This window comes from Xenopus laevis, chromosome 2S, assembly GCF_017654675.1.
Source record: "Xenopus laevis strain J_2021 chromosome 2S, Xenopus_laevis_v10.1, whole genome shotgun sequence".
In the NCBI taxonomy this organism is placed as follows: domain Eukaryota; kingdom Metazoa; phylum Chordata; class Amphibia; order Anura; family Pipidae; genus Xenopus; species Xenopus laevis.
The window spans coordinates 134,340,883-134,366,833 of NC_054374.1; the positions used below are offsets into that span (position 1 = coordinate 134,340,883).

The 25,951-nt window shown below is 37.4% G+C and overlaps 1 protein-coding gene across 1 annotated transcript in view; it reads left to right on the forward strand.

Moving 5' to 3' along the window:
• Positions 1–2,599, forward strand: part of slc4a8.S (solute carrier family 4, sodium bicarbonate cotransporter, member 8 S homeolog) — a 96,766-nt gene extending 94,167 nt beyond the window's left edge. The window contains exon 25 of the mRNA XM_018250109.2: positions 378–2,599. Within this exon, the coding sequence (XP_018105598.1) occupies positions 378–387 (10 nt within the window). The 3' untranslated portion in view covers positions 388–2,599. The remainder of the gene's footprint in view (positions 1–377) is intronic.
• Positions 2,600–25,951: the final 23,352 nt, after the last annotated feature.

Below are 25,951 nucleotides of genomic sequence, written 5' to 3' on the forward strand. Positions count from 1 at the left end.
TTCCCTCTGGTTAGGCTTTTCTTGATGCAACATTATTTTCAGTATACCTTGTTATATTAAATGAGTTCTAGCCTTCTACTGGCCACATATAATAAAACTTATCTTTTGTTTCTTTATATACAGTATCTGTCCTTTAAACACAGTCACATCTTTTCAGCAAAATCAGAATTTAGATCATGTTTAAATGTAATGATAATGTCTTATTCCCAAACCCCAGGGCCTCTATTCATTCCTGTTGCAAACCCATAGTTCCACTGCAAATGAAGCAAACATAAACCTTTCTGTCCCCGATAATGGCTCCCTTCTTCATAGCCAAGTTTGATCCCATTTGCACTTTGTTTACTGTTTACTAATTCTCTTTTTTTAAACATTTGCAGTTTTTTTTAAATAGACGTCTTGGCATAGGAAGGACTGTGTGAAATGTCAGATGACTCAGGGATGTGCCAAGACCCAGCGGCATACGGCTTTCAAGAAATGTACCTAGTACCTTCTTCGAAGAAGAATTCATGTTAAAGCCATCACAAAATTGTTGTTAGATATATATATATATATATATTTTGTTTAGTTTGAAGTGTGTGCTTTAACAAGTTCTTCACACTGTACAGTGTAAGATTTATGGTGTGTCTCGATTGAAGGGAAATAATGTACCTTTGTAAAAGCTCTGCCGTATGAGTTTCACTTATGTCGGTCCTTGAAGATTCCATGAATGACAAAACAGTGTTTGATTATTGATATTCATTCACTTAATGTCTTTAAGTTGAATAATATAGTTTGTGCGGTTCTGATGCTACGGTCACAGGATTGTAGCTGCACAGAAGAAATTCTATTTTGTGCAATAGAAGGCTACATGGAAAATATACCTGTATGGTACATGAGCTCTTCACCACTTGATATGTTTTGAGGAGGAAACTCTTGTTCTTCTGGGCAATTCATAATCATATGATAATGACTAGAACTATATGTTTGTGTTTTAACCCAATGGAGAGGGTACTCATTTTGACACTACTTTGTTAGTGGGGTTTATTTTTATACATCTGGGATATCAATTCTGCATCAAAACTTTTGTAGATTATTGGCAGATAGGATGGAAACAAAATTATAGAATTTTATAGGTGCTGTAGACCTAATTATGCCCCCGCTGTGGCTCTCTCAAACAGTGAAATCCGCTATCAAATCAGCAGGAGTTCATTTCTAAACTGAGATATGACATGTTTTAGCACATTTCATCACACCAAATATTGGCATTTTGTTGTTTCTATCTAATTTTAGTTATTGTACTTACAGTAACTGTGCAAGAATTATTTATTTTCATTCCTATTTGTGTGCCTATATATGGAACATATAGGACTACAAACATATTCAAATGAAGAGTAAATGAATGTCTTTCTTTTTTTATGTACATTCCCCTTAAGGCTAATGGCACAAAATGTGGTTTATGTATTTTTGTGTTGATAAATACATGGGGTCTAAACACCCAGAGTCAAGCTCTTGCACAAAAATTGCACTTTTCTGATCTCTTAGGTATGGTTCTCAAACAAAGCCACAAGCGTATTTAGAGAAATCGCTTGAAGTTGACATATTTGCATTTTAATTTCCCATTTCATTTTCATATACTGTAGGTTGCAGCAAGGGGCATTTTGGCACCCCATTTTTTTGTGAGAACAAACTGCATTGGGCAAGGTGCTTGAGATTGTTCTGTGGTCCATAATTTTGAGTTATGGATTCCTTTCTTATTAATGGCTGTTTCCTCAATACTTTTTTTATTGACGGCTGTTTCCTCAATATACCCATTGTCCTACATATCCATAAAAGTAAACAGCAATAATAATAGAGCAGTATTTTGCTCAGTTACCTTTACTGTGTATTTTATGACACCTATTGTTATAAAGATCACCCCCAGATAATTAGCCAGAGAGTTCAAGAGATGTTTTGCATATTTAGAAGAAAGATCTTCAACCAGTAGTTGAAGCAACATCAGCGGCCCATGTATACAAATATGGAGGTTTAAGTTCAGCAGAAGCGGTCAATGAGCCACAAGCTAAGGGTCCCTGATCTAAAATATATGCTCTTACAGTAGATCTTAACCAGCCATCCATTACTCCAGTACTCCCTTTAACTAATCAGATTACCACTCCATTACCACCCTGAATTTACTAGATTAGGACACTTCTAATAAAGTTAAGGCTGCTCTAATTGAGAAGTGGATGAATTTATATGAATTGAAGTGGATGAATTTATATGAATTGCAATAAGTGTAGCCCTGCTAGTTCTTTGTTGATTAGTTTCATATAATCTAGTAACCATAGCCTGGTTTGTTATCAAAGGATATGACCGGGGCCCTCAGTGAAACCAACATAGTAAACCTACTTGCTACCCACTGTAGATCATCACACACTCTGTCCTGCTACTTGATCATCACATTATATCACAAATGTGCCAACAGTTACATTCCTTTTATTTCTTGATTTTCTAGGATTTGTCTTAATATACTGTATTCTTATTTATATTTTTCTGTTCTCAAAATAATAATTTAGTCAGTTTTGTGTTGATGTACAAAATTTGCAGTAAATATGAATTTATTTTAACATAGTGTATGTTACTAAACAACTAACTAAGCATATGCTCTACAGCTATCTGCCCCTACTCACTCCTTCACTCACACTCAATTATTTTACATGTATTAACTACAGCTAGGGGCAGATTTATCAAGGGTCGAACAGTAAAGTCGAATTTTCGAGTTTCAAAATTCACACATTCGAATTTGAATCCCCCTTTTTGAATGTGAGATTTATCCCACCTCGACCATGGAAACAGTCCTAATTCAAATATTCACCGCCTAAAACCTGCCGAGTTCATTTACAAGTCAATGGCAGAGGTCCGTTGAGCAATTTGGAGATGTTAATAGCCTTCTTGACATTCAATTTGTTTTGCGGGAGAAAAATTTGATTCATACAAATCCAATACAATTCATACAAATCCAATACGATTCAAAATTTCTGGTCGGAACCATTGAATCGAATATTAGACATTCATATAACCTCCCAGTCGAATAGTGAGTATATTCGAATTTAAAAAAATTCACATGAATTCAAAATTTGACCTCAGATAAATTGGCCTCTAAAATATATGCTGCTCTTACTCAAAATATTGTTTCCTTGGGATACCTGCACAAACTTAATGTATTATTGAAGGAACTATTATCATTAATAACTTAGGTTAAAATACATTTATGAAAATTAAAATAATTTAAATACAGAGCTTGTTCACTCTGCAAAGCATTATTTTATTTGCTGGATAATGGATCTGCTGAAGAAGGCAACTCACACATTAATTTAAAAACATTGTATGCAGAGGCTGAAGGATGCAACTGCTGTTGTGCTAGTGTTTATTTCTTGTCCAGGTAACATTTCTTAACACTCAGTACTTTGTTTGGCAAAAATAAAAAAAAACAATGGCAACAGATAGAACAATTTTGCCTAAATTTTGATTAACTTTTCTTTGCACATGCGTAAACTGAGCTTCAGAGATTTTTCAGACCTCCAAAAACCCAGTTATATTTGTCTTCAAAGTTTTATTTTGTGAGATGCGAATTGAAATATTCTAGCAGTTCTTACAGTCAGCTGATGGGAATTGATGGGAGAAAATGTCCCATCGACATACGCTACATGTAATGAGGTAACTCATTCTGTATAAAAGTAGGCCATAGGTTATACATTCATAATTTGAATGGAAAACCTACCCATTACCCTAAATAGTCCCCCCTACCTGCTTCCCTCCCGCATAGGTGATTACCCCTGAAAGTGCCCCTAATTCATTACTCACGTATACTGTAGGTGCAGAGTAAGCACAGCTCATGGTCGCCATCTTCCAGCTCTTCTTTATTTTTCGGGAAGTGAATGACATATTGGCGCATGCACAGTTGGAGCAGTCTTCCAGTTTGTAGCAACTGCGCATTCTGGAAATTGCCAAAGGGAAGGAAAAGGACCCGAAGAATACTATAGAGCGGAACATGACGCCCATGAGCTCCGCTGCGTGTACTCTGCAACTATACGTGATTAATGAATTAAGTGCACTTTCATGGGTAATCACCTATGCGGAAGGGAAGCAGGGAGGGGGGGACTATTTAGGGTAGTGGGTAGGGTTTTTTTATTATTGGGGGGGGTTTAGTTCTCCTTTAAGGATTTTTCACTGAATCAGTGAGAGCTGGGTAGGAGTCATTTGTATAACTTTCTGTATTCATAGTACTTTAGAGGTCACTTCTATCTACTCTTAAAATCTATCAGCATTGCTGTGATGCAGGAATGAGATCTAGCTGCCACATGGAAGTAGGCGATGCAAGGCATCCATGACAGAGTTAGCTAAGTACTTGAGTTAATCATATTAACAGCCACTTAATCCTAATGGTATGAGGCTAAAACAGTTTCTCCCTGTTCAGTTTTAGAGTCATTTTCTATCAATAATATTGTTTCAATGTTGAATCACACAAAATACACATACGTGTTTGGATTTATGGTCTTATTAAACTCATCCCGCTGAGCAAGAAGAAGGAAACTGGGCGTTTAATGTGTTCTTTCAGAATTTAAATTGTGATTACAATTTACTGACATTTCTATCTATTGATGACACTGTTCCACAGTGCAATGCTGAGCAGAGCTCAGTAGACGTGTTATTAACTAATATAATATTGCCAATTCCATTTATTACCAAAGTTATCCTCAAACATGGAACTTGTAGATCAAAACAGGTCTTTGACCTCCCAACCCAGGTTGGGGATTCCTTACTATGGAAGGAATAAAAATAGTTGCTGGCACAATTACAATTTCTTCCTTGAATACTAAAATGTAGAAATACAGATAGATTATTTTGTTTTAGATATACAGAAATATATTTATTTTGTTTTAAAGGATGTAGATTCAATTCATGTTGTAATACAAGCGATGTGTGTCCCTTTTTATTGCTCATTCATAATTATCTGTTCTGAGAGGTATAACTGTTACTCCTTCCTGCTACCCTAAGCATTGTGTCCTATTACAGGGGAGCAACCAGCTTACCACTGGGGTGAGATGGGACCAAACTGGTTTGGGAAATTAGGTTTGTGAATTGGGTTATTAGGGTAAATTAGGACAATCTATAATACATATACCTGGCCTTTTTTTCAAGTAAGGATGTTCAATTTTACAGGAACCTTGCATAACCTGGTTGCTCTTTTGTCTTTTCCCATAGCAGGTGATTGTGACTTTGAGTGATTTGCCATTTGTCTGTATAGCCGTATCTCTTGTTCTAAAAGAAAAACAAAATGTGTGTTATTGTATTATCTTTTGGTGTACTGTAAAGAGACAAAATCATTAAAGGAATATTTACAAATATTTACAGTTTAAGATTCCCCAGGTTCGATGAAGCAAAATGGCAATAAAAACAAGCAATTTGAACTTGCCATATTGTTATTTGGGATGCCCACATCTGTTCAAAGAAACTATAGTCTATTCTCATCTTGTGGTAGCGCTATATGTGAGCCTGCATATCCTGGTTAAAAAAAGTGCAACATTTAGGGGGTTTATTAAAGTCTGAATTTTTTTTTTTCTACTATAAAATCCATTTTTTTTGTGGAATATAAAAAAACTATTTTTTTGGGATTTATTATACCCAGATGATGAAAAAAGTCTGAATCCAAAAATCCGGCATCTCAGACCTGCCGAGGTTGTATAGAAATCAGTGAGAGAAGTCCCGAGCTATCCTGATCTGTGCTGGGTTTCATGCAATAATCCAAAGATTTGTGGTTTTCCAAATATATATATATATATATTACACTCTGGTGCGCTTGAATCCTACATGCAAACTTTGACAGTATAAGGGCATCTCTGCAACATATTAAGTGGGAAATGCTTTTCACAGGGTTAAACACAGAACAAAAATGGGAAGTCTTTAAAATGCTGTTTAATAAATATACTTGTCAGTATATTCCACTTGTAAGCAAGGAACGTCGTTGCAAAGCAAAACCTTTTTGGTTCAATAGAAGCGTTGGTGTTGAGGTGGGTAAGAAAAGACGTGCTTTTAAGGCTTTCAAGTTAGCTGGTACAGCCGAAACATTTATAAGGTACAAGGAGGCCAATAAATCATGCAAAGAAGCTATAAGGCAAGCTAAAATTGCTATAGAAAAGGATATTGCAGCAAGCAGTAGAAAAAATCCAAAATTATTTTTTAAATATGTCAATAGTAAAAAAAGGAAGCAGGAAGGGGTGGGACCCTTACTATCAGAGGGGGGGTCAGCTGGTTGATGAAAACAAAATAAAAGCGCAGATTCTGAACTCGTATTTTTCATCTGTCTACACAAATGAAGAACCAGTAAGTGAAGGTTTCCTTCTTAACACTCCCAATTCTAGTAATACAACTAATGATGCATGGTTCACACATGAAGAAATTCAAAAGAGACTTGAACATGTTAAGATTAACAAAGGTCCAGGGCCAGATGGTATTCATCCCAGGGTAATTAGCGAGCTTAGCTCTGTGATTGCCAAACCTCTTTACTTAATTTTTCAGGATTCATTGAGATCTGGCATAGTGCCGAGAGACTGGCGAATTGCTAATGTGGTGCCTCTATTCAAAAAAGGATCCCGTTCTCAGCCTCAAAACTATAGGCCAGTTAATCTGACGTCAGTATTAGGAAAGCTTTTCGAAGGGTTAATAAAGGATAAGATACTGGACTTCATAGCAAATCATAATACTATGAGTTTGTGCCAGCATGGTTTTATGCGTAATAGATCTTGCCAGACTAACTTAATTTCTTTTTACGAGAATGTAAGTAGAGACCTCGATTCTGGGATGGCAGTGGATGTGATTTACTTAGACTTTGCTAAAGCATTTGATACAGTGCCACACAAAATGTTACTGGTTAAATTAAGGAATGTTGGCCTGTAACATAGTATTTGTACCTGGATAGAGAACTGGCTAAAAGATAGACTACAAAGAGTGGTGGTAAATGGAACATTTTCTAATTGGACCAGTGTTGTTAGTGGATTACCGCAGGGCTCTGTACTAGGTCCCTTGCTTTTCAACTTGTTTATTAATGACTTGGAGGTGGGCATTGAAAGTACTGTTTCTATTTTTGCAGATGATACTAAATTGTGCAGAACTATAGGTTCCATGCAGGATGCTGCCACTTTGCAAAGTGATCTGTCTAAACTGGAAAACTGGGCAGCAAACTGGAAAATGAGGTTCAATGTTGATAAATGCAAGGTTATGCACTTTGGCAAAAATAATATAAATGCAAGTTATACACTAAATGGCAATGTGTTGGGAGTTTCCTTAAATGAAAAGGATCTAGGGGTCTTTGTAGATAACACGTTGTCTAATTCTGGGCAGTGTCATTCTGTGACTACTAAAGCAAATAAAGTTCTGTCTTGCATAAAAAAGGGCATTAACTCAAGGGATGAAAACATAATTATGCCTCTTTATAGGTCCCTGGTGAGGCCTCATCTGGAGTATGCAGTTCAGTTTTGGACTCCAGTCCTTAAGAGGGATATAAATGAGCTGGAGAGAGTACAGAGACGTGCAACTAAATTGGTTAGAAGGATGGAAGACTTAAATTATGAGGGTAGACTGTCAAGGTTGGGGTTGTTTTCTCTGGAAAAAAGGCGCTTGCGAGGGGACATGATTACACTTTACAAGTACATTAGAGGACATTATAGACAAATGGCAGGGGACCTTTTTACCCATAAAGTGGATCACCGTACCAGAGGCCACCCCTTTAGACTAGAAGAAAAGAACTTTCATTTGAAGCAACGTAGGGGGTTCTTCACAGTCAGGACAGTGAGGTTGTGGAATGCACTGCCGGGTGATGTTGTGATGGCTGATTCAGTTAATGCCTTTAAGAATGGCTTGGATGATTTTTTGGACAGACATAATATCAAAGGCTATTGTGATACTAAACTCTATAGTTAGTATAGGTATGGGTATATAGAATTTTAATTAAAAGTAGGGAGGGGTGTGTGTATGGATGCTGGGTTTTCATTTGGAGGGGTTGAACTTGATGGACTTTGTCTTTTTTCAACCCAATTTAACTATGTAACTATGTAACATTGAACAATTTAAATGTAGGTAGATTAATTCCCTACAACGCTCACCCTTGTCTCGGGTGCGCCCGGGTGCACATGCCCCGGACCTTTCGCTTAAATCACAAATTTCAATATGCATTTAATGGTAGACCGGTCACTCACTGCTCCACTTCTCTGGCCCTGGTGCAACACCCCAAACCCGCAGCTTGGGGAGACTCTCACAGCCAATATAGAACCTTTTCGGCGTGCACTCTACAAATCAGTAGGCAGCGGTGAAGTTAAAACAGCATCTTATTTCCCAAACAATCCTCTTCCTAACGCATTTCGTGTGGTCCCACACGTACTCCTTGGAAACCTATGAGTATGCTTAGGACCACATGAAATGCGTTAGGAAACACATTCAACAGCTGAATGTGATATTGTCTGTGCATATTTAGTACAGTTTTTGTTCAACTATTACATACATATCCTCTGATGACTTCCCAAAGATTCACAACCCAGCATTCCATCACCTGCTCCTTTAAACTAGTTGCACATTGTCTTGTGTAACAGATGCTGGACTGGTGCTTTGAATGCATGGGGGGAGCATAATTGGCATGCAGCCAGACTGCCCCTCCTCCCCATACAGGGAAGCTTAAGGGCCCCAGCTTCAATAGAAAAATGTGCTTTGTATTTCTATACATTCTACTGTTTTACCTCAAGGAGCCTTAGGCAAATGCCTTTCACAGTTCTCACCAGGCTGACTGTATTTCATCTAGTCCTACTATGCCAACTATTCCATGCTCACTCCGCTGTGAGCACTTACCTGCCAGAACTTCTGATGTATATGTGGACTCATTGCCAGGTTGTTATACAGAGGACAGAAGTCAGTGCCCAGGCACATGCTGGGCAGAACTTAGTGGCACTATATCACGGGAGTTTCATGAACGCGCCAACTGTATGCCATAAAATACCACATGCAGTAGCATAACTACACTAGAAGTTCCTGAACCCCTGGCAAAATAATTTTAGGGTCCCCATCAGGTCTGGACTAGGATTCAAAATAGACCCTGGCATTTCCAGTACACATAGGCCCAAACAGCCCCTACCAGCTCAATACATAGCCACTAACCAAACATAGAGAGAAGCATCCATCAACTTAAAGTAACTCACCAGGTGATCGAAGAGGCCCAGGCTCACTGCCCTGAGCCTTCAGCAAAGTTAGCCTATGATGATAATAACACATTATAAAATATACTTTTACTAAATTCTACTGCCTGGAGGAAGATTGCCTTTGTTTGAGTGCATGCAATACATAGTCACTGTCTATGGCATCTTACAGCAGTCCCTCTGGCATTTGCAGGTCTGGTCCCCACAACATTAGAAATGGCAATTTTCAAGGTGCATCCTTGGACACAAGAGACTTTCCCAAAGTAAATCTGACACTGCTTGCTCTGGCCAGAGTGACAACCCCCAATTCTCATGCTCACAGAAAGGCGGTATTAATTTACTCCTGTATTGGCACATTGTGCAGAATATACTGAATCTGTTATAAACCCTACTGTGCCTTCCATACATCTGGATCCCCAACAGCTACTGGGTCTGCTTTTTCTACTTTTATTCTCCCCAGAGGCATAGGTTTGAAGCACCCCAAAAATACAAAGATGGCTTCGCCAAAAGTCCAGTGCTGGAAGGTACAAGATATTTGTATTTTTACAACGTGTTGTAAGTATAGGCTCTTATGCACCCTGCATTGATCCATGAATGACACCCAAATTAGGTGGTGGGATGGGGGAGCTTGTATATCTCCCCCAGATTGTAATCCCTCAGTTCAAGCTATCATATACAGGTCATACACCAAAGGATGCTCTGTATAAAGCACTGTCTATTTTCTCCATACAATACCACCTTTAAAGGGGTGATTCACCTTTGTTAACCTATAGTTACTCATCTATAACTCAAAAAAACACAAATAATAAACAATGAAAAACCAATTGCAAATTGTTGCAGGATATCACTCTCTACATCATACTAAAAGTTAATTCAAAGGCGAATGAGCAACATTCAGTAGGAGAGTGTGAAGGAAGGGCAGCATTGCAGCTTTAAGAACAAAATAAGTGTATTTCCAAGGGAGACATTAAAAAACTGTGCAAAAAAGTTATACGAGCTACACACCTTTTATTGTCAAGTATAGTTTGCCTTAACAATAAATAGATTTCCTACTTAAAAATAACAAATTCAGTTTTAATATGAAAACTGTGGAAAGGGATTAAAAAAATCAGATTAATAATGGGCAATATTATATAAAAGGGAGGTTTGGGCTCCATATAAGGAACTATGCACAGATATCCTATAGAACGTTCTTGTAATACCTTGTTTCTATGGAAACCTGGCCATTTAGTTAAGAATCCAACCAATCGGCAGTCCACTCATTTATCCTGCAGCCCATTCATAGCAACCAATGAACTGTCCTTCTGAGCATGCAACCCTCAAACTCTCATCCCACCCAACTACCTGCCCTGTCAGACCCATTTAACTATCATCCAATCATCTCTCCATCCAACTATACACCCTTCATTCATACACCCATTCAACTATAAGTCCCTTCATCCAATCACCTTCCCATTCTACTAGGCACCTTTTATCCCTCTAACCAACCATCCATCCTTTTCTTGCACTCTTCCAAACAACTATCCAAGTTATCATCAATGCATTCATACAACCAGCTATCCATCCCTTCATCCAAACATATAGCCATTAATCATCTTATGCACTCATCCAAGCTAATCATCTACGCACCTATTTAATAAGTAGCCTCGATTGTGTTTTTATTCCATAAGTATCTTCAGCTTTTATTGCTAGACAGCTGATGAACCAATACTGTTAACTAACTCCACTAGTTATATGCAGGAAGAAGTAATTAAAGGGGTTGTTCACCTTTGAGTTAACTTTTAGTTGATGTAGAGAGTGATATTTTGAAACAATTTGCAATTGGTTTTTATTATTTGTGATCTTTTAGTTATTTAGCTTTTTTTTATTCAGCAGCTCTCCGGGTTGTCATTTCAGCAGTATGTTTGCTAGGGTCCAAATTACCCTAACAACCATGCACTGATTTCAATAGGAGACTGGAATATCAATAGGAGATGCCTGAATACAGAGATGAGTAATAAAAAGTAGCAATAACAATACATTTGCAGCATTTGTTTTCGAGTTAGCAGTGGGCTCCCTTGTTTCAGAACAGTAAGTCTGGTGCACAGATATTTCTTAGAAATCTGGCAATTAAATAGGAATGAAATGCTTTTGCACAATGAATGTCTGATAGACTGAAGAGATCTCATCCTAGTAATGTCCCAGCCTGTATAGAAGAAGCATATGGTAAAGTCCAGTGCTGTTATTCAGCTACAGTACAAAGCAGTATTGAATGTATCAGAGAATGGAGGTTTCATGATGATTTTCTTTTTAAAGCAATGGAGCAAAATTCCTGGATTAATCGACATAGTTGATAAACAAGTTGAAGTGAGGTCACTCCCCTTCCCCAGCAGCCTAACAACAGAACAATGGGAAGGTAACCAGATAACAGTTCACTGACACAAGATAACAGCACTCAATATAAAAACAGCACTTAATAGTAAAAATCCATGTCCCACTGCAACTCTTTCAGTTACACTGAGTAGGAGAAACAATAACCTGTCTGAAAGCAGTTCCATCCTGAAGTGCTGGCTCTTTCTAAAAGGACAGGATCAGGCAAAATGACCTGAGATGGCTGCCTACACACCAATCTTACAACTAAAAAAATACACATTAAATTGTACATGGTAGAGTGAATTTGCAGTGTAAACAGTGTAATTTAGAAATAAGAACTATACCATAAAAATCATGACAGAATCTCTTTTAGAAATAAAAACATTTTCTTTTAAAAGAATCCTTTGACAGGATACCATCATCCAAAAGCTAAGAGGACATTCTGTTTAAATGTATATTGGAAATTCTAATAAAGTGATATTACTTTCCCTTTAATACACACTGTGTGGTATATTTCGTAGAAAATATGAAGGTCCATTGGTAATATTTATGGGTTTTCAATTTTATTTCTGATTTATCTATGACCATTCAATCTCTGTGAAGTGCAGGGTGTCGGATTGACTCTTTATTTATGTGTATATATATATATATATATGTATATATATATATATATGTATATATATATATATATATATGTATATAATACAAAAAATACACCGCACTCCAGGGGCTTGTGAAAATGCAGAAAGATGTGGTTTATTCGACGTTTCGGCTACCAAACCGGAGCCGTTTTTTTTTTTTTTGCTCCTGATGACGGCTCCGGTTTGGTAGCCGAAACGTCGAATAAACCACATCTTTCTGCATTTTCACAAGCCCCTGGAGTGCGGTGTATTTTTGTATTATGTGATTATTCCTCACCTGCACCCGGGCAGATGCTATTTGGTTTTGTGTGCACCATTCTTTCTAGTTTTCTATATATATGTATATATATATATATATGTATATATGTATATATATATATATATATGTATATATGTATATATATATATATATATGTATATATGTATATATATATATATATATGTATATATATATATGTATATATGTATATATATATATATATATATATATATGTATATATGTATATATATATATGTATATATGTATATATGTATATGTATATATGTATATATGTATATGTATATATGTATATATATATATATATATATGTATATATATATATATATATATATGTATATATATATGTATATATATATATATATATATATATGTATATATGTATATATATATATATGTATGTATATATATATATATATATATGTATGTATATATATATATATATATATGTATGTATATATATATATATATATATGTATGTATATATATATATATATATATATATATATATATATATGTATATATATATATATATATGTATATATATATATATATATATATATGTATATATATATATATATATATATATATATATATATATATATATATATATATACACACACACAGTCATATGTAAAAGTTTGGGAACCCCTCTTAATTCTTTGGAGTTTTGTTTATCATTGGCTGAGCATTCAAAGTAGCAACTTCCTTTTACTATATAACATGCACCCCAACAGAGATATTACATCAATACTTAGTTGAGCCTTTTGCAAATGTAACAGCATCTAGATGCCTCCTATAGCCTTTGATTAGTGTCTGGATTCTGGATGGCGGTATTTTTGAACATTCAAAAAAGAAAAACTTACACTCGCACACCCTGGCCGTCCGAAGTCATACGAACTCCAGGTGCTAGATGTTTAGAGGAATTGGACAACCTCGGAAGCAGTATAGATACAAGACACACCAGCACAACATGGATAATTCCAGCAGGATTTGACCTTGCTCGTTTATTTGCGGATGCAACGTTTCGGGGCGTGACCCCTTTCTCATGCTTGAGAAAGGGGTCACGCCCCGAAACGTTGCATCCGCAAATAAACGAGCAAGGTCAAATCCTGCTGGAATTATCCATGTTGTGCTGGTGTGTCTTGTATCTATTTTTGAACATTCATCCATACAAAATCTCTCCAGTTCAGTTTCATTGCTACCAAGCATGGACAGTTTGCTTCAAATCATCTCATAGATTTTCCATGATATTCAAGTTGGGGGACTGTGACGGCCATTCCAGAATATTGTACTTCTCCCTCTGCATAAATACAAAGAAATTCTTGTGACGGATGTGGGAAGGGTATTATATTGGTAGAGACTGCACACCTTCAATACCCAAGGTCATTTGGGGATAAAAAAACAATTACGAAAAATAAGTAGAAGGTGGACTGCAAAACCAATATATTAAAAGTGCAATTTATTATATAATCACAAAAACACTGGCCGGCCAGAAAACACAGGGAATAAATTATGAATAAATAATTCTTAAATCAGTAATAAATACAATCCAGGTGGGCAATCACTTTTCCTGTGGAGAAAATTCAAATCATTGTTCCTTGGTGTTGGTATATGCTTATAATTTAAAAAAGAAGATGGTTGTGAGTTTTAGTTCAACAAGACAGAAAAGTTATTTCCCAGAAGTTGGAGCTGGGATTTTGAAGCAGTGGAGTGTCCAGAGTATTTAATTAGATATAACAAACAGGCCGGCCGGTAGATGGCTGAATTTAGAGAGCAGATTATAAAAATGGGGTATATTGGGGCATCCCCCATTCCCTCCTCCTTGCCAGCTGCACAGGCCCCCCAAAAAGAAGTTGGAATAATCTCACCAAATACACAGTTCCGGAATTTCTCAAGGGCACGGGCGGATTTGAACTCTCCGCAGCCTTAAGCCTGTTTCACGAATTTCTCTGCAGATGTCCTTTTCACGATGATCAAGATGGCACACTGTCTGTTTCAGTGTGTGTGCTCCACAGCAGAACGCAACCTCCAATTTCTTTTCACAATCTCCCACTTTTTTACTGATTTCACTATTTCATGAACTGGCGGATCACGAAGAACCAACAACTTGTACTTTTCACGATTTTTTTCGTATTTTTGATTAAAAGCATAAAAAATTAAAGTCCACACCAAGGAATGATCCCACCTGGATATTGCAACGCCAAACTGAGGCTTTCTCAAGCAGTTAAAGACTTCTTCCTCTGCATAAATGCTTTTGTAAATTTCGAAGTGTGGTTACGGTCATTGTCTTGTTGGAATATCCAACCCCTGCGTAACTTCAACTTTGTGACTGATGTTGGAACATTATCCTGAAGAATTTGTTGTTATTGGGTTGAATTCATCTGACCCTCGACTTTAACAGGGGCCCCAGTCCCTGAACTTGTCACACAGCCCCACAGCATGATGGAACCTCCACCAAATCTGACAGTCGGTAGCAGGTATTTTTCTTGGAATGAGGTGTTCTTCTTCCACAATGCAAAGCGCTTTTTGTTATGACCAAATAACTACATTTTTGTCTCATCAGTCCAAAGCACTTTGTTCCAAAATGACTGTGTCTTGTCTAAATGAGCTTTTGCATACAACAAGCGACTCTGTTTGTGGTGTGAGTGCAGAAAGGGCTTCTTTCTCATCTCCCTGCCATACAGATGTTCTTTGTGCAAATTATGCTGAATTGTAGAACGTTGTACAGATACACCATCTGCAGCAAGATGTTCTTGCAGGTATTTGGAGGTGATCTTTGGTTTGTCTGTAACCATTCTCACAATCCTCCCTATATGCCGCTCCTGTATTTTTCTTGGCCTGCCAGACCTGGGTTTTACAGCAACTGTGCCTGTGGCCTTCCATTTCCAGAGTACATACCTTACAGTTTGAACCTCTGAGATAGCTTTTTATAGCCTTCCCCTAAACGATGATACCGAACAATCTTTGTTTTCAGATCTTTTGAGAGTTGCTTTGAGGATCCCATGCTGTCACTCTTCAGAGGAGAGTCAAACAGAAGCACAACTTGCAATTGGTCACCTTAAATACCTTTTCTCTTGATTGGACTCACCTGCCTATGAAGTTCAAGGCTTAACAAGCTAATCCAACCAATTTGGTGTTGCCAGTAATCAGTATTGAGCAGTTACATGCATTCAAATTAGCAAAATTACAACGGTACCCAATCTTTTGCCAGTTTTTCACATTTGATTTAATTTCATACAACTGAATACTGCTTCACTAAAAATCTTAGTTCAGAAAACACCCCAGTACTCAGATGTTCCTGGGAAATGAAAGACATACCGCTGTTATCTTTTTTGTTGAAAGTGGAGTAAAATATTTTGCAGGATGAGAGGGGGTTCCCCAACTTTTTCTTATGAATATATATATATATATATGATACGAAATGATGGTACTCACAGGATTTTCAACAAAAAGCAAACAAAGGTGTCAAAAAAAAGAAAAGGTTTATTTATAAACCTCGGATAAATAAACCTTTTCTTTTTTTGACACCTTTGTTTGCTTTTTGTGGGTGCCATCATTTCGTATCCTGCATTTACACTTCAAGCTTGAGCACCCAGGTAGTGATTTTACTTAGGGTGTGCGGCTCATACCCACCAGTTTATATATATATATATATATATATATATATATATATATATATATATATATTTATTTATTTATTTATTTTTTTTTAAGGGCTATTTGATATAAAACTGCACACACCAATAATGCACACATGTGCTGTGTAACCAGACGCCTCTGACAAAACCCAACAAGCGCAAGGTGTATCATTGTTTTGCCTGTTCAGGTGAGTGCCCACACTCCTGTAAAGGTTACGTCAATTAGAGTGACACAGGGTTCAGCTGCTCATTAGAGAAAAGGATTTTTGAAAGATTATGATTATAACAACATTGATAAATGTCAGGTGGAAAACGCAGTATGTGTTTCTATAAACAAGGCAATTTAAGGCAATATGGCAATAATATTGCTTACTGGAGATTGCCTGACAGATTGCAGCCTTATGTTCTGTATGTCAGTAATAGGAATTGTCACACCAATACAGGCAGTGGTCTAACTGATATTGGTCAGCTCATTAATATAACAGTAGTGCAGTGATCAGTAGCTCAAAAGCTGTGTATGACTATATTCATAATAATATCTTGGTGCTATTTAAAGAAGAAGGAAAGCTACAGAGGCAATTTATTGCCAATAGATTTAGCCACAACAGTGCAAGCTATAACACTATATTTATTCTGCAAAATGCTTTACCATACCTGAGAAACAGTTCTAGACACTTTCTCTGGAACCCTGGAGGTTTAAGCTGAAATCAGGAAGTCTGATACAGAAGCCCATGTGTACACAATAGAAGGAAAGAAATGCTGTGTTTCTTTTGACAGAGCAAGGCAAGGCCAAGGGGTAGGCAGGGTAGGCAACCGCCTAGGGTGCAAAATTAAAATCCCATGGCTGGCCTTTAGTATTAAAAGATAATTTTAAAAAAATTGCATGCCCCAAACCCCTCTGGGGTTTGTTTAATCTTATACAGCAGCCGCAGCGCCCCCACCCTGGGAGCATGAGCGTGACTTCCAATTCTCTGTGACCCGCTGGCGCGATGACGCACAAGTGCATTGGACTGTGGCACAAGTCACTACAAAGAGGAATCGGGCTGCAGACTATGCGCACCTAGAGGGACTCGGGAGCAGTAACTCGGCGCTGAAGACTGTCACTCTGTACTGCTGGCTACTTGGCTGGGGCCCTGCTGGCTGCTGTAGTAACTTCCTACCTTCCTTGAAGTCGCTTGCTGGGCTGCTGCTGGCACAGGTACAGAGATCTTGGGGCGTTGGCATTTGGCCAGGAGGCAGTTAGAGATTTGAGCCTGTCAGTAAGTTTGCATGCCTTACAATTAGACCATTTATGGTATATCCGTATACCCCCACTTCTGTCTTACCATCTATGACATCAAAAAAAAAGCTTATGTCAAGTGGGAGTATCTTTGGTAAGTCCTTGGGAGACATTCTGTGTGTTACTCCAACAGTTTACCCAGACAAAACTGTTATGTTATCTTGACTAAATAAATTGCCTCATTATTACTAAAGGTTTTCCTTTACTAAGCTTTGTCTTACACAAGGTCAAAATGGTATTACTAAAAATCCCATCACCTTTCTGATAAAGCTTACTTAATTTTAGCCTTTCCTACTCCTTTAAGTGTCCAGGCAGTGGCGTAATTAGATGTTACTGGGACCCACAGCAAACTAATTTTAGGGCCTCAACATATGCAGAGGTTGTCCTTTTTTACAAATATATGTTGAAATTGTTAATTAATTAGGGCCTAATGGGGCCCCGGCAGCCGCAGGTCGTCTTCCTCTGTAGGTATGCCTCTGTATCCAGGTGATGAAATGTCTTGTCTTATCCAATTTGTCTTGTGAAAAGTTGTGCAGTCAGCAAAGGGCAAGGAGTGGGTGGGGAAGTGGGAAGATGGGGATTGGAGTGAGCTGGGCCACAGGAGGGCCTGGCGAACTCTACAGTGTCATACCTCTACCAGGGCTCCCCAACCATGCAAAGCTTTATAATAAAGTTGGTTACATTAACAACAAACTAACAGCACTTGTGCCCACAAACACCCAGACAGTCTCTGGCTTTTTCCCTGTCTTCTTTTTCTGGTGCATCACAACTCCCTCTGTCCTGTACCACCCTGTAATATAATTTGCTGTGTTTGATGAGGGGCATTATATAATAACTATTATAACCACTTTTACATCTGGCTCCCCAATTCTATGGCTTTGGTTCACACCCCAGTCCCTTCAGGTGCTCCTCTCCTCCATCTTGCCTAATTGCTTTCCATTGCCAATACACTTACATTCAGGCTGGTTTGAAAGAAATATTATGTCCCTGATGTCTATTTTGGAGTGTGAAGCCCTACTGTATGTTGATTGTTGTACCTGCAGGGAAGGGTACCAAGTGAAAAAAACATGGTGGATTGAGCCTGTTTTTGCATTTTGTACCCTTTCTTTCATTATGCAGTCAATGGGCCCAAATGATTAACTGTTGTTATTTATTTTTTTAGTTCTGTGCTTGCTCAGGGTTGCATTTGCAGAGCAGATACCTGGTACAACAGAATAAAAGGACAGTTCAGTGATCGCCATACAGCATCCAGTGCTGGTGTCTTTTTCTTCCTCTCTACCAGCTGCCAGACACAGGGACAATGGTCATTTATCAGGGAGGCACAAATAGTTGAGTTTAGGGCACAAACCCCAATAACGGAGAAGGGGCTCGTTGTTTGAAATAATAGTCATTTTTATTAGACAAGTCTTAAAGGGAGAAGTAACACATGATTGGGTATAGAGAACAAGATAGAAGCACTTACCCTCTCTTTAATAAAAGGCACAATGTAACAATGTAGTAGAAGCCTGGTAGTTAAAGGGGTTGTTCACCCTTGAGATAACTTTTAGTATGATGCAGAGAGTGATATTCTGAGAAAATTTTGGTTTTAATTTTTTATTATTTGTGTTTTTTAAGTTATTTAGCTTTTTATTCAGCAGTTCTTCAATTTGCATTTTAAGCAATCTAGTTGCTAGGGTCCATGTTACCATAGCAACCATGCATCAATTAGAATAAGACACTGGAATATAAATAGGAGAGGCCTGAATAGAAAGACATGTAATAAGAAATAGCAATAACGAAAAATGCGTAGCCTTACAGAGCATTTGGTTTTTAGAAGAGATCAGCGAAAAGAGTCAAAAGCAAAAGGCAAATAATTATAAACCTATAAAAAAATAAATAATAAAAAAAAATTGATTAGTTGCTTAGAATTGGACATTCTATAACATACAAAAAGTTACATTAAAGGTGAACCACCCCTTTAAAGTATAAGTAAACCTTAGAAATAAGTGAATGTAAAATTGATGAGGTATTCTAAGCACGTTTGCAATGTACTTTCATTATTTATTTATTTTAAATTCCAAGATATTAAAGGATATGTGTACTGTTAATATGAATGAATTTTGTTACAACAGCTCCACCTGTTGGTCATTTTCCTGCCAGTCTGACCACCAAGTAGTCAAGGAAGTTGTCAGGAGAAAAAAAAGAGGCTGCTCTGATGTTCTTCTGCTTAGCAATAAAATTAGAAACCTTTCTTACATCTTTCCTAAGCAGAAGAACGTCAGAGCAGACTCTTTTTTTTCTCCTGACAACTTCCCTGACTACTTGATGGTCAGACCGGTCAGAAACTGTCCAGCAGGTGGAGCTGTTGTAACAAAGTTCATTCATATTAACAGTACATGTATCCCTTAATATCTTGGAATAAAAAGAAAATAAATAATGAATATCAATTGCAAAAGTGCTTAGAGTAGCCCCCCTCGTCAATTTTACATTCACTTATTTTTAAGGTTTACTTATCCTTTAACAAAGCTGGATGAGAACTGACTGTTTCTCTGTGTCAGAATCACAAGGCAAAAAATAATAAACTAAAGAAACTTAAAAGAATTTCTCTGTTAAATTCCCTTTTCAGGCTGAATATATCCAGTGCCCTTTGCTGGGTTTTGAGTAGTTCAGCACAGGGTGTTTTTTTAAAAGATGCAACATAGATATAAATGGCATTAGCCATAAGCCACTAGAGGTCACTAATGACATAGAGTAGTCTGAGCATTTTTCAATCTCAGAAAGTGGGTATTAATGTGTTCAAGTGCTGCAGCTCATTATTTATTAGGGGAACTATTATTAGACATAGAATATTTCCTTCTTAATATATGAAAACGAATGACTGTATCGTGTAAGGGGCTTACATGGTGCTATTTTGTGTTAGTGGGACGGTGAAGGAGCAATACTGGGTAGGTTATGTGGCAGAGAATATGGGCTCACTGATGCATTCCCTGAAACAATATTGTGCCCATTGTTAATAATAAAGGAAAAGGTAGATCTTGGCTCTCCAATGCGCCACTATCCTGTCCTGTACCAGCTGCTATTACAACGTGGAAGGCAAAGTGTAAAATAATTGGGGCAATCCACTATGGTTTTACATTTTGCACCCTGCCTTCCAACCTGAATTCCTGCAAGTGTCCATGTTTTGTTTCATTTCTCTTTGTAAATAACCCCTTATAATACACAAAAGCCATGAATATCCTGTAAATTATATCCTTATAAACGGTGAGTAGTGATGTCATCAGTTATAAACTTATAATATCCTTATATTTTACAAGAGGGGGTACTTTATTCACTATATAATACACATGAATTTCCTGTAAATTATCCTTATAAACAGTGAGTTCTGATGTCATCAGTTATAAACGGTGAGTTCTGATGTCATTTCTGTCACATGACTCACTGAAACTTGTGTATTATAATAAATAAAGTACCCCCTGTTGCAAAATATGAGGATATTAGAAGTTACCTCGGAGTTCCATGACCTGTATAAAAACACTTGGCCTTCAACCTCGTGTTTTTATACGATCATGAAACTCCTCGGTAAATTATAATATCCTTATATTTTACAAGAGGGGGTACTTTATTCACTATATATCTCACCCCATCCTATATCTTTTCCCAGATGAAGTAGCAACTAATCAGCAGGCAGCATTTACTGGTTACCTGTTTAAAAATCAAATATATTATTGGTTGCTGTAAACTTGGTGTCTTTTATTACATATGACTTATAAGCTACACTCTTGCACTTTATTTTCATTCCTGTGTCACTTCTCTATAACTTTCCCACTAAGATGTGCTCTTATTTCAAATGCAATACACTGGGTACAATCAGGATCAGTCTCTTTCCATACCCACCTTAATGATCAGAATCCTAATAATCCATTCTCCGTTATCATTAGTGATGGTGCTATTACCCACCTCTATCTGTGGATGTGCTCACACTACAACTACTTTTATTATTTTATGATTCATCTTTCACTGTTCTCAGATATGGAATCCATTATCTGGAAACCAGTTATCCAGAAAGCTCTGAATGGCTCTATGTCTCCCATAGACTCCATCTTATTCAAATAATCCACATTTTAAAAATAATTTCCTTTTTCTCTGTAATCATAAAACAGTATATTGTACTTGATCCCAACTAAGATATAATTAATCCTTAAAGGAAAACCAGCCTATTGGGTTTATTTCATGTTTACATGATTTTCTAGTATATTAAAGGTATGATGATCCAAATTACAGAAAGATCCATTATCCAGAAAACACCAGGTCCCGAACATTCGAAATAATAGGTCCCGTACCTGTACATGTTTGATAATAAAGTAGCCTAATATATTAAATATCTGAAATTCCTTTTGGGGAATCAAAAAAATATGAATGTGCATTGAAAGTAAGTGAAGCATCTTCTGATTCAAGAGAAATCGTGTGTAAAGAGAGACAGAGGGACTATGGGCCACCAAAACATGCTCCTTATTCAGAGATCTATACTGTTTGGGATCTTGCTGGGCTCTGCACCTTGTCCTATTCCAGGTTATAAATGGCTCCTATAGTGTTGGGATGACACAGCAGGACATCAGATTCAGATATAGGAGAGCTCAGACTTTACTGAAATGCAGTCTATTTACAGTAATTTTGTCCCACAAAGATATTTTACAACAGTGATGTTGGGATTCAAATGCAGAGCCATGGACAATGAAACTTGTTATTCGTTAAGCCACTTTGCTGTTAAAGGTGTTAGCCCCTTTAAATTAACTTTTAGTATGATGTAGAGAGTGATAATCTGAGACAATTTAAATTGGTTTCCATTTTTATTATTTGTACCCTACCCTAACCCTAATAACCATGCTTTGCTTTGCATAAGTGACTGGAATAAGAATAGGAGAGGCCTGAATAGAAAGATGAGTAACAAAAAAGTAGCAATAACAATAAATGTGTAGCCTTACAGAGCATTTGCTTGTTTAGATGGGGTCAGTGACCTCCATTTGAAAGTTGAAAAGAGTCAGAATAAATTTTTTAAAAAAAACTATAAAGAATAAAAAAAATTACAGGCAATTGAACAGGTTATTCTATAACATGCTAAAAGCTAACTTAAAGGTGAACCCTCCGCTTTAAACAACATCTCTTGTTTTTTTGTTGATATAAATCTGAACACCGACATTGAACCTGAAGGGTCATTTGAAAAGCCGTGTCATCCATTACGTTGGGTACCTGGGGTAATGCCATGGGATCCATTATATCAGATATATTAAGTGGATCTGTGTGATCTTGAGAGAAGCCGTGTGTCTATATTACATGGGGTGCTTGGAGAGAAGCTGTTTAAAATCAATGCATTAGGGGTCTGGGGAGAAACTGTATAATCCAGGGGATCTGCAGTAATCATGGGTGCTAGATGGGAAGCTTTGTGATCCAGCCTGTTTGGTGTATCACAGGACTGAAAACACACATTAGTATATTGGTGTATTACAGCAGAACCCCCGTTTTACAGAGGACCAATAGAAAACGGTGTAAAATCCATGAAAGTGTAAAATCAGAGATTAATTATGCATTATATATTGGTGCGGTCGCTAACAAAAAAAAAATGTAAAATGAGGGTAAACTAGTTAAAATTAGGGTATGTAAAATTGTTTTGCATTACCGCATAGTGGCAGTAGAGGGCAATGTATCACTGTGTAGAAATCAGAAAATGTAAGAGGTAGTGATGGGCGAATCTGTGCCATTTCGCTTTGTCGAAAATATTCACGAATTTACCAAAAAATTCATGAAACGGCAAAAAATTTGCGACAAGCATTGAAGTCAATGGGCGTCAAAATAATTTTGACGCGAGCGACAATTTTTATATGCGCGACTATTTTCTCCAAATGCATTGGGCGTCCGAATAATGTTTTACACGCAACAGTTTTATACGCGCGACTATTCTGATATGTGACAATTCGCTGCAAATTCGTGCATGGGAAATTTATTCACCCATCCCTAGTAATAGGCTGCAAGCAATATTCTGTGTTCATGGTTAAACCAGAACGGGCATGAATATGTACCTTATAATTTAAAAAAGACTTCAGAAGTTTGTCCAAGTGTGTGGGCAGATCTATGAGCAATGCCTACAATCATGTAAAGATTGCAACAAATGTAACAATCTCTTTACATTAAGGGGCACATTTACCTAGGGTCGAATATCAAGGGTTAATTAACCCTCGATATTTGACCATCAAAGTAAAATCCTTCAACTTTGAATATCGAAGTCGAAGGATTTTGTTCTATTCCTACGATTGAAGGAATAATCGTTCGATCGAACAATTAAATCCTTCGAATCGAAGGATTTTAATCCATCGATCGAAGGATATTCCTTCGATCAGGAAATTGTTAGGAAGCCTATGGGGACCTTCCCCATAGGCTAACATTGGCCTCGGTAGGCTTTAGGTGGGCGAACTAGGGGGTCGAAGAAATTTTTAAAGAGACAGTACTTCGACTATCGAATGGTCGAATAGTCGAAATATTTTTCGTTCGAATGGAAGGTCGAAGTAGCCCATTCGATGGTCGAAGTAGCCATATTCGACCGTTCGAAATTCGAACTTTTTTTCCTCTATTCCTTCACTCAAACTAAATAAATGGGCCCCCTAAGACTACCGGGAAGGAACATCTGGTAAATATCAACAGACAACATGGAACCTGTTATATAAAAGAGGGGTTTGTTAATTCATTCAAACATGCAAAAGTTCAGTGACATCTAGAAAGTGCAGAATGGAAAGTGAAAGGAATTGCCGGCCCTTAGTGATGGGCGAATTTCAACCGTTTCGTTTCGCGAGAAATTTGCAAATTACCTGCAAACGGCGAAAAAGTTCATAAGTTGCTCACGTCAATTTTGACGCCGACGTTAAAGTCAATGGGTGTCCAAATAGTGTTGACATGCATTGATTTTGACGCAAGTGATTTTCAGGCGTGCGTCCAAAAATATTTGACGCCGGCATATTTTTTGCGTCCATACCTTTTTGGGTCTGGAAATCAAACCATCAAGGGGTATGGGATCCTCTGGTGGGCCTCTGCATTTATGCTATGTTTGCTGTAACTGAGGCTGTCATGTCCCAGCAGCAACCATTCATCTGCCATGAAAGTCTGCTGAGGATTCCTTCAGGATTTCTTGGTTCAATCTTTAATATATGAGCCTGTTAGCTCCTGATTAGGGATGAACGAAATGTTTCGCTATGAAAAAGATCCTGATAGACTCCAGTGGGTGAAAAAAATTGGGTATGTGCTCACCTCTTTCTTGATTACTTACTCTGATTATTTACTAGATTTCTGAGAATGTGCTCAGAAATTACAATTTGAAGCATCTTACCTTCCTAAGGGGGGACAATATCACTTAATATCATTAATATCACTTTTGCGAACCTGTAAACTGTTTAGCGACCACTTCCGACAGGGGAAGAAGGTTTGCGAATTTTTATAGTTTGCGCCAGTGCCTAGTGAATGTAATAAAACTTCTTACTGAAAAAGTTGTTACGTTTGCTCCAACAGCTTCAAGCTCTTCTTAAAAGTGGGCAATGCACAATTAAAATTTGCAATGGAATAACAGTTTAAGGAAGAGTATTACATTGTGAAATGCAATTTTTTATTCTTATTCGTGCAAATTGTTTTGCTCTTTGCGACTTTTATTACATTCCCCCCGTCTTGCCTGTAGATAAAACATCCTAAATATGTACAGCAGGCATTGTCTGAATAGTTTGATTAAACATGCAAAGGATTACAGGACTATGTGACATGTAGGGACCCCAAATTGTGCTGTTTCACTTTCTGGAAACAATGTCTTCTGCATGCGGTACATGTGTGTAATTTTGTAAATTACACATTTTGTCAAATCCAAAAAGAGCGTGTTCCCACGTCAAATTGCAAATCTTTGCTAAACTTGTAACAGAAGGGCCACTGGCAGTGATGGAGGGTTGGATCCCCAAAGCATAAAGTGTGGGTGCAGTGCAGGGGGTTGTAGTTAAACGCTCAAGCGTTTGACTGTTGATCCTGCAACAATCGTAGGACCAACATGACAGTCTCTTTGGCTGTTACCAAGGGGGGGGGGGTATCATCCCCTCTGAAGGGCTATGCTGTGTGGCTGCAGAGATGCAATTACATTATATATATATTACTATGCTCTGCTTGCCGCTCCAAACATCTTGCCACCCTAGGCTGGGGTCTGTGTATTCCATTTGCTATTCACCCAAATCCAAATATGATATATCTGATACATATTTAATCAATTCTGATGGTATTTTTCCATTTGGATGTTACATCTGGCAGTTTTTTTTAAGGAAATCTGAACCCTCAAAAAAAATTAAGGTAAATATGCTCAGAGCATTTTTTTAATATATTCTTTATTTTCATTTTACATTGTTTTCCTTTTTACACAAACAAACAACAAATAAAAACAAAAGAACAGTCTTGACCGTGAAGGCACCGTAGGTGCTTAATGGCATCATAAAGGGTCAGAGCATTTTTTTTCCTTAGTTTTCAAAATGTTAACAGTAGGGATGACTAAGGGGCCCATTTACTTAGCC